Source organism: Solanum tuberosum, unplaced genomic scaffold, assembly GCF_000226075.1.
Source record: "Solanum tuberosum cultivar DM 1-3 516 R44 unplaced genomic scaffold, SolTub_3.0 scf00098, whole genome shotgun sequence".
NCBI classification, from domain to species: Eukaryota; Viridiplantae; Streptophyta; class Magnoliopsida; order Solanales; family Solanaceae; genus Solanum; species Solanum tuberosum.
Genome location: NW_006239026.1, coordinates 601,063 through 617,482, shown reverse-complemented (window position 1 = coordinate 617,482; position 16,420 = coordinate 601,063). Strand labels below are relative to the sequence as shown.

At 32.8% G+C, this 16,420-nt stretch overlaps 1 protein-coding gene across 6 annotated transcripts; it reads right to left on the bottom strand.

Moving 5' to 3' along the window:
* Positions 1–1,479: 1,479 nt before the first annotated feature.
* Positions 1,480–6,695, bottom strand: LOC102604620 (BTB/POZ domain-containing protein At3g05675). Of its 6 annotated transcripts, XM_006348398.2 has the most exons (6): positions 6,529–6,695; positions 6,151–6,275; positions 5,312–5,396; positions 4,174–4,449; positions 3,853–3,908; positions 1,480–3,083 (listed from the first exon to the last, which is right to left on the bottom strand). In XM_006348398.2, exons 5-6 carry the CDS (start codon positions 3,862–3,864, stop codon positions 1,773–1,775), a joined length of 1,323 nt encoding a protein of 440 aa, XP_006348460.1. In that variant the 5' UTR covers positions 3,865–3,908; positions 4,174–4,449; positions 5,312–5,396; positions 6,151–6,275; positions 6,529–6,695; the 3' UTR covers positions 1,480–1,772. The 6 variants fall into 6 exon arrangements, with proteins under 6 accessions (XP_006348460.1, XP_006348463.1, XP_006348462.1 ...); XM_006348401.2 differs by having other exon boundaries at positions 4,174–5,409; XM_006348400.2 differs by having other exon boundaries at positions 4,248–5,396.
* Positions 6,696–16,420: the final 9,725 nt, after the last annotated feature.

The window sequence follows — 16,420 nt, the reverse complement described above, 5'->3', positions numbered from 1 at the left end:
ACCACCCCCCCCCCCCCCCCCCATCCCCAAACAAAAAAGAGAAAGTGAAAATGAAATGAACCTAACAAAGTTAATTATAGATACATATTACATAGAGAATAACTGTCCTGGGAATTTTTTTTCTTTGTTTGGGAAATTGCTTGTTAGATTAGAATACTTATTCACTTGCTTTTTTTTTTGGGGGGAAAAACATAAAAATAAAGAGCATTTTAAAGTATTCTTTCTCTTATGTTGCTATCAATTATTTTTGAAATAATCTTTGCTTTTGTGATTCTTTTTTTACTATCATTATTTGCACCTAATTGTTCTTTCTACTATTTGATTAATAGGGTTCTTGATTCTTGACCCAAATGCAAGTTGTTTTTCACACCTTTACATAGGGACGGAGTTAGAGGGACGAAAGGGTTCATCTGAACCTCCTATAGTTAATTTTTTTGATATTGTATTTATTTTCATACATGCGAACGAGAAATCTCTTGTAGGCAGTTAGCATATAGTTGAAATGGGTAATTCCTCTATCATTCTTTAAAATTTAAATACCAAGTCTTTTAAGTCTATATCAGGGTTTGAACTCGTGATATATGAGTAATTTACACGTCATATGTTGTGCTCTCACCATTAAATCAAAAGCTAAGAGTAATTTCTGAATTGTACATACTATTATGTGTTACAACCAAAAGAGATTCTTGAAAGAACAGGATGTAAATGTTGAGCGTGCAAATAAAATCTCACATTAATAATAGAAAGTTACCTCGTGGACTTGATTCGTATTGAAAAATATCACATCACGTTAACAGTATTATCGATTATTTTATCTCAATAATTGATCGCAAAGCTAATGAATCAACTAGACGGGTGTCAAATTGACGGAATGATAGCGTGGGGCCTGACTTATTGTCATTGCTTGTCTACGAACCAAATTACTATCTATACCCCTAGCTCGGAGATACATACACACCCACAAGTGAGGTCGGGAAGGATAGATGTACACAGACCTTACCCCTATCTTTCTGGGGTAGAGATGTTGTTTCCGATAAACCCTCGACTCAAAAAGAAAAGCTTTCGAAGCAGGGTTGCAAGAAAAAAAAATGATAGCAAGATAACAAAGAAAATAGCCAAATGCAAGTAGAAGTGGTTCATGTTTCATAGGAAAACAACACACTCAAACGGCTAGCAACAATTTATGCACTTGCACAAGGATAGCCAATATGCATTCTATGTTTGCTCGGACTCTCCAAGAATGTCGATGAACTCGTTGCAAATCCTTCAAAAATACATTAGTTTTGAATAATATGAACATCCACGGACATTTTTGGAAAGTCCAAGCAACATAGTCTGCCTTACCAGCTCAAAGGAAGCACTACAAAGGAGAAGGTTCGGCTAATTTTCGTAACGAAAAGAAAGCTAAAACAGAACTAGTTCCAAATAACTAACAAGCAGATTCAGATATGGCCAAGAACATAGGAGAAACCTTTCAAATGTAAGAACATAAGTTATCATCACTTGTATACAGTTTCAAGGCAAAACTCCAGTTTTTTCGAGTTCCGAGCATATTGCTGAAAGTGATTGATATACTTCATAAAACCATAAGCATGAAAACATGGAGGGGGAACAAAAATAGAGGTCACTTTACAGAAGCTAGGCCATTTTAAGATGTCTTACCAATTCAGCTAGGTTATAACTCGAAAGAATAAAAGAAAGTTTTCAGCATATAATCAGTGACGCGTAAAGGAGGATAGCTAAATCCTAGAATTGGCAAAAGAAGAGAGAAGTCATACTGCCTTAGCTGTATTGTGTTCTTCCCCAAGTGTTGCCAGCCTTCGCTTAGCTACCTTGGACCTGTAACACCAAACTTCAAATGCCTCGGTGAGGTCTGGATATCGAATCTGTTGATTTTCCAACCACTCTGTTAAAATGTCTGTCTGATCAACTGACGACAATGTAAGTATAATAGCAACAAATGCTGATTCCAAAGATTGCCAGATCTCACTATCGAATTTTAGTGTGAGATCTTCCTCAGTTTCCTCGGAGACAGAATCGACTAAAGGCTTCATCGTCCGGACAAAAGGAAGCCAGAGCTTCACCATGTGAAGTCGTTTTACTGTAGGTAACACAACTATGCCATAGCCTATTGCCTCTAATACTTTTGCAGTCACCTCAAGAACCTTCAGCTTTGTCTTCAGAATTTGATTTTCTCCATCTTTTTGTTGAACGATGGTTACTAGCTTCATTGACAACTCCGTCCAGCTGCAAACAAAATCTCTGATAATCTCCAACTTTCCTAATATCTGACATGCCCATAACAAATCTGTCAAACAAGAATGCAACGATTGCATTTTCCCAGAATCTGAAATCGATTCTTGGAGGTCACATAGTAGAGATTCTACAATGCTGTTAAATCTATCAAGCAGCTTCTTGACACATCGCATGACTTCTAGCTTTATCTCTTCATCAGCGCTCAGTAAAGGAGCATCATCGTCCTCGGTAAGCATGTATTCAAGTTGTTCTTGAGCAGTGTTTTTCAGATCATTCAAAGGTGAAGGAGGTGATGACGTAGCAAATTGAAGGGCTGCAAGAAAAATCTTCATTACTGCAGTAGGATTGACTGGTTGGAGGCGAGCAAGTACTGGTTCCACCTTAGATCCCATGCTTGGTATAGTATTTAATATCTCCTCCTCTTCAGCTTCCTCCCAAGGGACTGCTTCCAAATAATCCACACATACTGCAATAATTCTTGGGCATCCAAGTTTGACAGCAACTCGCAAAATGCCAAGTGCATTCTTGACACCATGGCAAATTTCCATCATTAAGCCATCCGCAATGACATAAAAGAGTCGAAGGACATTGACATGGGAGTCCAGATCAGGTTCTTCACAGTAAACCTCAACACAATTGCGTGAATCCAGAATCTGACATGTCGGCCAACTATCTGATAACCGATCAGCAAAATATTTACTCTCTTCAACGAGAATATGTGAATGACAGTAAAGCCAATCATCACGGCCATCCTGTGTTCTAAGTCTTACGACAACATCACTGGTTGGTCTATCTCCAATCTTGCTTGATGTCTTCAATTCATTAGGCTGAAGGGGGGAAATGATATAGGTTAGTTAACGTGATAAATTATTGGCAATATTCAACAGTCAAATCAATAAGAGAAACGCAGGATGTAAGCTTCTATGATGCCTTTAAATGATTAATGTTCCTACTTCACTCCTTAATGATCCTTCTATCAGCACAGGAAAGTGAAGGCAACCCACCAGAGCAGTCAAATAAGTAGATGCAAGAATCAAATCCATGTACATGGCTCTTAAGGCAAGGGTAAGCCTAACTGCCCTAAGGCAGCCAGGCGGAGGAGGCCAAACGCCTCGCAGCCGTATACCTTCCAGCATGAGGAGTTAGACTCTTAGCCTGAATATGAGGTGTAAACCACCTATTTAGCTTTCCTTGCCCGTCAAAAAAAAGAGAGAACATTTAGGACAAGTATATTATTCAAAAGTTAAATTGAGTGGCATAACAAACAACTTTCCAACTTCCACGGATTCTTATCAACTTTTTACTCTTTCAATTTTTTTTGAACCATTAAAGCATTTCAAATTAAAAGATAAGAAAGTGTTCACACTCTAAAGGAAGACCCCTTGCTCTTATTGGTTGCCTGGCCAATGCTGGATTGTCTCGGCTTACGCCTTTTCCATTCATATCGCCAGAAATATCTTGAAATGTTTCAAATAAGAAGTTAGGTAAATTGTTTCATCAAGAGTTTCCTGTTTATTTCAAATTTCCAACGCTCCGGTAATATGACACAAGAACCATATATTCTTTTAGTTTTCTATACTATGTTAAGACACTTACGACTGTCTCCATTAATGCACAAGACTAATTGGTGTAGCTTCGATGCATTGTCAGATCTGCAAATAGAAAAGGATACATGACATCACAAAACAAGATAGCAAAACAGCTTAAATCAGATTCTGTATTCAATCAGAAACTGTGCATCCCTAGCAAGTCAAAAAAGTCCAACAGAAGTTTCTTTTGGATAATTAAATTCCAACAGAACTTCTTTTTTTCTGATTAGATATAGATCTGAAGAGAAATTTAAGCTCAATTTGGTTAACCCAAAAACACATAAAAGAATCAAAAGAAAAAGTTAATAGAGCAGTCATTGATAGTAACTTTTCTTAGCAGTGGTGTGCGAGTCAGCTTGTGCGCACAAACCCTAGATGTGATATGTTTACAACATGGACTACCAGGGTATCTAATCCTGTTTTTGCCCCATGCTTTTGCACCTCAGCGTCGGTAGGGAGTAGGGGCCCAGAGAGCTGCCTTTGCTTTTGGCATTCCTTTGTAGATCTCCAGAATTCACCCCCCTACACAAGAAATTCCACTCTCCTCTGTCTCACTCAAGTGAATTGGTGATATATATAATGTCTTGGCCTCGGGGATAGAAATCTATAATATGCAAACAGCATCAGCCATCAGGCATCAATATGTAAAACAAATATGGAAACACTAATTCAAGTCATACAAAAATGGCTGGTAAATCAAGTTAGTCTCCAAAATTGGCAGACATGGCATTAACACTTATTCATATTTACCAACTTTTAATTGAAATGTCATCAACTTCCGATTTTCCTAAAAGAGAGAACTTTTCAGGTAATTATAACATGAAAAACTCTAGTAACGCCAATTTCGAAAAAAGGAAAGAAAGAAAAACTCTATTAACTTTACTCTTCTCACCACAAACTCCATTCATTTTTGTATTATGAAAATATCATGACGAGACTAATGAACTCCACATGTTCAACTCTTCTTAACCTTATCTCTCAATACTGGAATAAAGTCAAATTAACGGTAGCGTGATCATAAGTATGTCATCTTACATAGCTTAAGGATGTTAGCTCATCCTCTTACTTTCTACCTCATCCTCTTTTGTCTTCAGACCTAGGATCAACTACTGAAATTTAAAATGTTATATTAATTTCTGGCCTTCTCCGAGGACTGAGGGCTTGCGAAAGATATATATATACAGTAGTCAAAGTGGAAAGTCATGTTATTTCAAGAGTTGGCACATAGAACTAGGTGACTTTTTCGAAGCATAATAGTGCTTTACTCATTAAGCTTACAAAAGGAATTACAGAGTCTATCAAGTTCTATAGTAGCTGTAGCCAATAGGCGTCTTTGACAAACAAGTTAGGACACATAAGCGTGTATAGATGATCAATAAAAGTCTAGTAAATTAAGTATATATGTTGAACAAGGGATTGGAAAGTGAAGAATACAATCCAGCTCCAATAACGCAATCATATACAACCTTTTGAAGGGCCACCTCTCCTGCAAGTTCCTAGATTTGCTTGGTCATAAAATGGATCTTCTGGTGTATATGCCCGACCGCTAAACTACAAGAAAGAACTAAATATGGCTTAGTTGAAAAGAAAGGCCAGTGAGATTCATAAAGTCAGAAAAACATATCATAACTCAAATTTGAAATCCGTGCACATAGCCACCACAACTAACGTAATTTCCAATTGGTGCATCATGACAATTATCACAGTTAGGAAACTTGATAGTTGCAAGTTTTAGTAATTTATATGCATCTTCACAGTTAACATGGATAGTAGCATCATTCATATGTAACATGAAGTGTTAGCAAATGAATCAAAATTACCCTACATTTGTCATTGGTACACATTACTTTTCAAGGCACCAATTTTCCGAGCACTATACGCTACCCTAGAACGATACTCAAGACAGAAGTTGCTATAACTAGTAAGAAGTATTAACATAAAGCAAAACAGCAACTCCATTATCACAATGTATTCAGTAATTCAGCTACTTAACAAAAAAAACAACTTGCATAACAATTAGCAACATTTCAAAGAACCTCAAGCATTTCCAAGACTCGACAAAATGTGTATAAAACAAAACAATGGGGTACCCTTCGGGATGGCTCAGATGGTTTGTCTTACGACTTCCATAATAGAGGTCTCAAGTTCAAAACCCTTTGCCCGCAACAACAGGGGTTTGGGCCTTGCCTAGTGCGTTTTACCTCTCTTGTATGGTATGCAATCTATCAGGATTTTAGCGGCTACTACGGGTTCCCTAATAATCAAAAAACAAAACAAGACAATATGCAAAGTTCTATTTTCTTACCCTTTATCCAAAATGACCCACATTCTCCTTCCACTCATGAACCCCATTTTCAAGATTATCAAAAAGCTCCCTTTGTCTACTTCCCTTCACTCAAGCAACACATACCAAAATCTCCCAATAGATACCTGCAAATGATAAATAAAAACAAAATCAAAACACCCATCAGCTAAAATCTATTGAATGTAACAGTTCAGTATCAAAAAGTACTAAACTTGAAAAAAAAAAAACCTAAAGTACTAATCTTTTTCTTAACCAGATAAAAACCCATATCAAGAATGTAACAACAAGATTCTTTAAAGGGTATTTCTTCAAATTCCATATACATAAATAATCTGAACAAATTAGCAGAAATTATTGATTCTTGTGCAAAGAACATACCTTTCTTATTCATTATCAAGTAGATTTAGAGTTGTTTACTCTTCAAATTGTTGAAGCAAAGAGTACAAATTTGGGGGATTTGGGCATTTAATTCTTGAAACTGTTTAAAGATTAGAAATTTGGGGAAAATTGAGTTCACTTTTCTTTTTTTGGAAGGATAAATTGAGGAATATAATTATTGAAAATGTTTTTAAAAGGCTAAACTATGATGATGGTTGATTTTTTAATTTTTTTTTTTGGAACAAGTTGGGATTTTTTTTTAATTTTAACTTTTTTTTCTATTCGGTGTCCGGTAACCACATTGGAGCCCACAACTTCATATGCAAGGGAATTTAAATGGGAAAATTTCATATATGGCAAACAGAATTTATGAAATAACATTCCATGGGTATAGTTTAGTCTGTTAGGTAGCTTTAAATTTGTATAAAACATTTTTTTTTTAATCTATACAAAATTTTATTTTTTCAGTTAATGGTAACAGTAGCACTAAATACGGTAACAATAAATTTACATAATCCCATGATTTAAGCTAAACGTTCAAAATCAAATATTTTTCCAAAAAAGAATTCTATAGCGATAGAAATACGGTACCAACTTGTTTTCGCGCATCACTGAAGCATCATATTAATCAATTTTTTGGTATATTCATCAACGACATGTAAAGTTTCATTGAAGGAAACTTCATGTTTTGAACCGCAATATAGTATACAATTGTTTAGTTTATCGAAAATACTGAAATTATGAAACAATTTTTTCTGGTGTGTCGATTGTGATGGTATAAAAAAGTAATTATCAATTTTTCCTTGTTTATACAAACTTAGATAAATCGTATGAAACACCCGGGCGTTAATGAATCTGATTATACATATGAATTGATTGTATTTATGTGAGAAATCGTTTATAATTTTTATGCAATATTTATGTGTACTTGATTGTGTGTTATCAATTGTATATATGACCATCGTAATATGGTAATTGTATATATGACAATCTGGCTTGTTTCGGAAAAAAAGGTTTGAAGTAGTTTTGTATACGGTATTTTGTATGTTCCAGTAGTTATATACAAATTACTGAAGTTATGTACATATTGAGATGTATATTAATGTAATATATACAAAGTCGTATGAGACAAGTATATACATTTATGAAATTGAGTAATTTTTTTAGTTTTGTATATGTAATATATTTGTATATGATCATATGTAAATAAGTGTAATTTTTTTTTTGTTATTAATGATTAAACTGATTGTATAAAATTCATATGTCCATTGTATATATGATATTCATGCATGATTTGACAAAAAGGTGTGTTGTAATTTATTAATTGTTGGTGTAATATCTTTGTATATATGTTTGCGTAAGGTTTGTATATTGTATCATGTGCATCCTTAATTCTGTATATGCATTATATATGTATATGAGCATATGTGAAGTGATTAAACTGTTTGTAAATTCTACAGAAAATGTCTTCATTGGCTATTTTGGTTATGCATTCTGGAAAATGGGACGATACAAATTGTTACGTTGATTATACTATAGAGGGTATAGTGTTTAAGGAACAAGCAACGTTTCTTGAGTTTTATACAACAATTACGACACATATTGGTGTTGATGTGAAATAAGAAGATGTTGAAGATTGAGTATAAGGTTGAAGAAAGCAATAAACCAATGGTTATACACAATGACATGGGTGTTAGGGTGTACGTAAGGCTTAAAAAGGATAACACTGATTTTAACAAATTTCCAATTTGTATAACTATTTTGGATTTCGGTAATAGACAGAATCATCTGTGTCAAAGTTCATCAGATGGAGAGATGGGGTGATGGCGACAATTGCAGAAAATGGTTCATAGAGTATGACTGTTGATGAATTGGAAGAAACAAATGTTGTATTTGTATCGATGGATACAATTGGGGTGATTTCAGATGCATCTAACAAACATGTTGAAGTCGATCAAGTATATAAGGACAAATCAATTATGAAAGCATTTATGGAGAAATATGCAATTGCAAAAAGGTTTCAATTCTCACATAAATCTAACTACCTATAATTTTTTTTGAAGATAAACAATATTTCAATGATGTGCTATATATAATTGCATACTTTTATACAAAACTAAAAATTTGTATAAATAAACTATATTTGTATTTGTAATTCTTTTGTATATATCTACAAACTATATTTGTGTATTAGTATGTGTATATGAATATGGTACTTAAATATGCAAATATACATCTGTCTCATACGACTTTGTATATATATATTACATTAGTATACAACTCAATATATACGTAACTTCAGTAATTTATATATACCTACTATAATATACAAATTACAATATACAATTATAATTTAGGCATAAACTATATACAATTGTCTTTTGTATATATTTACAAACTATATTTGTAAACTATATACAATTGTCTTTAATATACAAGTCACTATATACATATTACCTTAATATACAAGTCACTATATACGTAACTTAAATAATTTGTATATAACTAATAGAATATACAAATCTCAATATACAATTATAATTTAGGCATAAATTAAACCCTATACTTAAAGTACCTTTTCATCCCTTTCGTTTATATAACTAAGAAAATATACAAATAACTAAAACATGTGTGATTTAAACATGCAATATACTATATACAAATATTACTTAAACAAACAATTTTATGTATATTTGCACATAAGTAACGAAATATTCTATCTAAAATTGTGTTTTAAGCCACTACATGATAATCCTGATGTTATTCAGATTTGTCAATTTCAGATGAAGCAGATCCACTCTCCTCTGAATCACCGGTTATGGCTTTCCTCTTACTTCCTCCTTCAACAATTTTAATGTCGCTAGCTTTCGCATTGTTAATAACTTTCTGAATTGCTATTGGGTCATTTTTTTTCTTGGATCTCAATTCTTCAATAGATTGTTCATCTTGAACTTGTTTAGATTTTACCATACGCCCTACATTAACCCCAAAATTTTGAGTTAAACTCATTGAAAACGAGGGTGGATTATCAACAATATTGACATGCAATAGCATAATACATATACAATTGTTGAAGAAGAAAAAAAAATGGATTCATGGGTTGATTTTGGCGGTTACCTGCGAAAATTGAAAGCAAGACTGGAGGGAGAACGTGAAATTTTCCCAATTCAAAATTCAAAATAGGAGTGGAGGAGTGACTGTTGCATGTGTTGATGGGTTTGATGGCTTTAAAAGGGATAATTATTACTACGAAAGGATTTGTAATACTATTATTTACCTAGCTACTATTGAAATAGTTCTCCGGATTAGTACTTTAACAAATTAGTATTTTATCCTTTGATTGGAACATTAGCTTAAGGATTTTAGAGATAAGTGTTGTGGATAATTATGGCATAGGGGAGGACACAGTGAATAATAGTTAAGGATAGTATATATGAATGGAGATAGTAGATTAGGATGGGAAATTGGTATAATTCTTGAATCCTGCAAATTGTCTCATCGTTGGAAGTTATTTGGAGGCTAGTTGAGACAAATTAGTGGCTGGCATTAGAGAAGACAATGAATGATAATAAAATAAAATTATTGGATAGAAGTATTGGATGAGAGAATAAGGTATATTGTTGTATGTTTGTACCGTGAGTTTGTTCTGGAAATTTAAAGGTACGTATTGGGAGTTAATTGAATAAGTAATGGTGAGCCAATCATTGGTTGGAATAAAGGGTGTCAAAAAGAAGAAGAAAAAAATATATATGATGGTGAAATGTTAATTGACATCAAGAGTTACGAACTTGATTATAAAGTCTAGCAAATTTTTAGGTCAAGGCTAAACCTATAGTAATATAGGTGTTGTTAGTTTCGAAATCTTATTGTGAATATGTACTTGAATAGATTGCATTGATTTGGAAACTCAGCGAAAAGGGAAGGTTCAAGTCTCAGAGCAATTGTTCGGTTATTTGAGGCAAGTGGATTTCTAAACCCTTGTTAAGTGTATGGAATTCGTGTATTTCCTTGTGGCATATGTTTGGGTGTAATGGGAATTGGTGATGGGTTGACTTATCCATATTGAATAATTTTAATGATGTAAAAAGGGTAATAAAAAGGCTTATTATTTAATTGTTGATGTTGTGTCACGATTGTATTGTTGTGAATTGTGCATTGATATTAAAATGGTCATCTCCTCATTATTTGTGTGAAACTGTCATTTACATTGGTCCTGAGACATTGTTGTGATAAATGTTATGTGATAAGAGGATGTACCATTTCGAGGCACGTATCGCGCGCCGCAATGGTTACTATTATCGAGGGTCGTATCGCGCACCGTGATGGTTACTATTATCGAGGGTCGTATCGCGCGTCGCGATGGATGCATGGACAGATATGTCCCCCATAGGTCCCAGACTGAGAGACAACGGGTGTGTATCGATAGGTCAGACATGCATCACTATACTTGACATTGCATTTCATCGCATTGCACACTTTTATCATTAATGAGCTTGGTCTTGTGTGTTGCTGATCTATGAGTGTCTTTCTATGACAATTTTGATTGATGAATATTGAGAATATGTAATATGTGAGAGTGTTGTTGTTGAGCTGTGTACTTTGTAAACTGTGAACTGTTAGGTTGGGCTGGTTTTTATGCATGTTGTAGTTGTGGAGGTTCGGATGGGGTGTAAGGAGTACCCGTATTCTGTTCCCTTAGCTTGTGTTTAGAGGTTTGCTTGTTGAGTACCGTGTAGTTTGGTACTCACCCCTTGCTTCTACAATCTTTTGTAGGTTACGAGCCTGGATCTTCGTGATACCTTCCATTCTCTTCGTTTCCGAGGCTTTCTGTGGAGATTTGGGAGGTAGCTGTTTGTCATCTCAGCGAACCTTCTTACTCCTGTTTATGATTTTGTTTTTACTTGAAAGACAACGTCATTTGAGACTTGCGTATTTTATTTCAATTCTAGTATTTACATTAGAGGCTTGTGCACGTGACAACCATATTTTGGGGATTGAATTAAGTTGACTTGTTTTCGTAATAGTAATTGTTATTGGACTTTTGTTTTATTTCCGCACTTTATCGAAATGATAGGGTTTTTGGCTGACTTGTCTTGGTGGGATACGACGAGTGCCATCACATCCATTTTTGGGTCGTGACAACTTACCACTCCACTGCAACTCTCATTGGTTAAATGAATTCTTTAATATATCTTTCCTTTAGCACATATTACTAGTAAATAGAGTTATAACTCAATTGGAGAGATGTTCACACTTTCGTTCGGCTAGATATGGATCACGCGCTATAAGGAATTCAAAAAAAGTATATAATTTTCTCTGCTTGAGAATATATTGGAGATTTCTGTGATGTTCGGACTTTTTATGATTTTTCAATTACCTTAGGGATCATTTGGTGTGAAGGATTACACCAAATAGGCTTGGGATTAAATTATAGTGCCACTTAATTTGTTGTTTGGTTGGCAAGTCCGGAATAACTTATTCCGGGATTAATAACTAGTACCGGTTTAATCTATCTCTCTCCTTGGGTGGTATAGAAATCTCGGGATAAAATAAGTAAATGACAAAAATGTCTTTTTATACCTTTTTTATACATAATTTTTTTTACATTTATGAAGGACATTTTTGTAAGCAAATAAATTGTTCTTAAAATTTATTTATTTTAAATACGACAAATCAAATACTCAATAAAAAATAATCTTATCATAACTTAAATTCAAATCAAACGCCTCCTTAATGTATAGGTCATTAACAAACATATCAACCAAAGTGTTGTATCTTTTAAAAAGTTGTCAATGGGATTCGAACTAGTGCCCCAACCTTAAACACCGCTTAGTCCAACCCGCCCAATCAGTTTTAGTGTCGTTGCCAACGAGATTCGAAGTTAACGAGTGCACGTGCACCCTCACATGAAAATGTAGGTCCGCCTTTGTGTTCGGAGCTCACACAATCACACTAGAACTTCATTTAAATTCGAATCGCGCACTGCATGATCCATTTAGAGGTGACACTCCCAACATATTTTTCTCCATACTCAGACACGAACTCCAGACATCTAGTCAAGGATGAAGTAGTTCTAGTACCACTTCATCACAACACATGTTGATACCTAGTATGACGATCATGTGTTACATAAAACAAAGGTAATTAGTGTGGGATATTTTCTAATATATAGAGGTCTTAAATTGAACAGATACATTATTCATGAAAGAATATGACTTTATGAAAAATCATCTCTTAAGTTATATAAATATAAGAACTCTGTAGAATTAGCCTAAGAAAAATATGCAAGTATATACAAAGGCTTGGTTGTATCATGAAGGGAATTGCTTGTATTTTCCTCAATATGTATATGGACAATATCTCCTTAAGATAACTGATCCTTCACGTCTCAAAGTCATCTTCTTCTTCAATTTATATTTCCTATTATTTTTCTAACCATTCATATCATGATAACATCAAAGCCAACCATTTATAATTCTTGTGATGAATAGATAACATAAACATGATGACCAACTTATGACTAATTTAAATTTATATTTCAAATACTTATCAAACGATTAATACATCGATACTTATAAAGTAATTTGATCAATTTATAAACTTATTTCTATGAATCACAAACTGCAATTGTCTTTTTGTTTGTTGGACCATTGACTTGGCTTTTTGACTAAACTAAAGAAAAAAAATATTTAGAGAATAATTTAATTTTCTACATCATGCATTGTCTTTTTGTTTGTTCTAATATAGCTATTCCATATTACGTGTTGAATTTGTTTACCACATGACTTTAAAAAAATATTTTGTTCATAAACGAATATTCAATAAATAAAAATGGGAAAATGCATAAGTTCCCCCCAATCTATGCCCAAAATCCCTGAGACACACCTAACTTTTACTAAGGTCCTATTATCCCCCGAACTTATTTTATATATAATTTTCTATCCCTTTTTGGCCTACGTGGCACTATCTTGTGGGCCCAGCGTGTGTTGACAAAATTTTCAAGGATAGTGCCACGTAGGCCAAAAAGTGGTAGAAAATTATATATAAAATAAGTCGGGGGATAATAGGACCTTAGTAAAGGTTAGGTGTGTCTCAGGGATTTTGGGCATAGATTGGGGGGAACTTATGCATTTTCCCATTTTTATTTATTGAATATTCGTTTATGAACAAAATATTTTTTTAAAGTCATGTGGTAAACAAATTCAACACGTAATATGGAATAGCTATATTAGAACAAACAAAAAGACAATGCATGATGTAGAAAATTAAATTATTCTCTAAATATTTTTTTTCTTTAGTTTAGTCAAAAAGCCAAGTCAATGGTCCAACAAACAAAAAGACAATTGCAGTTTGTGATTCATAGAAATAAGTTTATAAATTGATCAAATTACTTTATAAGTATCGATGTATTAATCGTTTGATAAGTATTTGAAATATAAATTTAAATTAGTCATAAGTTGGTCATCATGTTTATGTTATCTATTCATCACAAGAATTATAAATGGTTGGCTTTGATGTTATCATGATATGAATGGTTAGAAAAATAATAGGAAATATAAATTGAAGAAGAAGATGACTTTGAGACGTGAAGGATCAGTTATCTTAAGGAGATATTGTCCATATACATATTGAGGAAAATACAAGCAATTCCCTTCATGATACAACCAAGCCTTTGTATATACTTGCATATTTTTCTTAGGCTAATTCTACAGAGTTCTTATATTTATATAACTTAAGAGATGATTTTTCATAAAGTCATATTCTTTCATGAATAATGTATCTGTTCAATTTAAGACCTCTATATATTAGAAAATATCCCACACTAATTACCTTTGTTTTATGTAACACATGATCGTCATACTAGGTATCAACATGTGTTGTGATGAAGTGGTACTAGAACTACTTCATCCTTGACTAGATGTCTGGAGTTCGTGTCTGAGTATGGAGAAAAATATGTTGGGAGTGTCACCTCTAAATGGACCCAATAAAAATAAATTTCTTAGAATAAATATAAAGTTTGAGGTAATAACAGGTAAAGTTATTGAGTTATATCTAACTTTGTATCACAAATGATAGTTATTTTGCCTTCGAAAAGATCTAAAGTGATTTTCTTATAAAATATATGCGAATACAACTCCATATATCTTTTGATTTTTAAAAAAGTAAGTGAATTGTATCTTTTTATGACACCAATAAGAAGTAGGAAGATATATAAGCAACCTCTTTTACGTTCATGTCATACGTTGAGGTACTGCAGAAGAAAAAATTAAAGCAAAGTCTGATTCAATTTATAGTAATTGATTAATTGCAATCACATCACCAATGTTAATAATCTTTAATTTATTAGAAATTTTATATGATATTTTAACCTTTTTGAGAACCTTTTGAATTTTTCTAGAATTTTCAAGATAATATTCTTTTGGTAGTTGATTAGTTGATTGAATAATTTTCATGCAAAACAAACCAAAAAGTAGCCAAAAACTTTGGAAGTCATCAAAAGTATTATAATTAGTTGTTTGGCTGAGTTTGTAGAGAAAGACTTCAAACTTAAATTATTAAGAGAGGGACAGCTAAAATAACGCGGTTAAGAAACAAATGTTACTCCTTCCGTTTAAAAAAAAATGACCTCCTTTCCTTTTTAGTCTGTGTAAAAAGAATGATCTCTTTCCTTTTTTGTAACATTTTAATTTTAGTTTTCCACGTGGCATGTTTAAAGCCACAAGATTGAAGGACAATTTAGTACATTTGACATAACTTTAATTTAGGACCACAAGATTCAAAAGTCTTGTTTATTTTTTAAAACTCTGTGCCAAGTCAAACCAGGTAACTCCTTTTGAAATGGAGGGAGTATTTGGATATTCTACCTCGATATACGCGATAAAAAATATTTACGCTCGCTATGAATTTGAGTTATATATATGCTGATAGTGTAATTAAACATTATATCCTCGTATAAGATTTCCCCTATTGTAGAGTGCTTTTGAAATACTATATTTCCCCTAAAATGTTGTAGAGTGTTTTTAAAATACTATACTATTGTGTTTTAAAGTTTGATTTCGCTATTTTGCTGTAGGGTAAAACGATAATCATAGTTTGTTGAACTTTTAACTTACATATATACACTTATATAGAGAAATATGACTATTTTTAAAAAAACGTCTTAATTATTTCATACAAACAATTTACACATATAGAAATAATCAAAGAGAATACAAGTAATTCCTTCGTAATCAATTACACACAAAAAAATAATATTTTAATCAAGATAGAATAGTCAAAGTTTCAACGTCCAAACAATTTTTGTACTAATACCAGTTTATATAATTTTTCATTATCATTATACTCCTGTCCAACAATAGTTATTCAATATTGACTTAACACACCTTAAGAAACAATAAATAATAGGGATAATTTTACTTTATTATCCTTTGAATATATTAAAATTAGTTATCCGACAATACTTTGGTGCAATATTCTTTTTTATAAATATCGAATTAAAAAATAATGATAATAAATTGCATATTAAATACCATAATATCAAGATCGCGATATCAAAAAATTTCAATTACATATGATATGGAATTCAATATCTACAATATAAAACTTAACTATTCCTAATAAAATCAGATTAATCAGATCTCAAAACAAGTACCAAACTTAACTACTCCTATAAAAATCAGATTAATCAGATCTCAAAACGAATTTCGAAACTTAAAAAAGAAACAACTAGCTAGTTGCTCTTTTCTTTGACCAAAGTCCACCACAATCAATCACATTGTGAGAAAGTATGACTAGTTACTTTGACCAATATTCCCAATCCTATTATAAAAATTTTCTCAAATTATATAAACCTTACACAATTTTTTCCACTCTATTAGTCTCCAGTCTTTTT

What these genes read in the sequence shown, in the direction of transcription:
- LOC102604620 (XM_015309233.1), bottom strand. Translation starts at nt 3,392, where the DNA reads ATGCTGGAAGGTATACGGCTGCGAGGCGTTTGGCCTCCTCCGCCTGGC. An exon ending in CTACTTATTTGACTGCTCTG is followed by an intron (nt 3,084 to 3,260) that starts GTGGGTTGCCTT and finishes TCCCCCCTTCAG; the next exon opens with CCTAATGAATTGAAGACATC.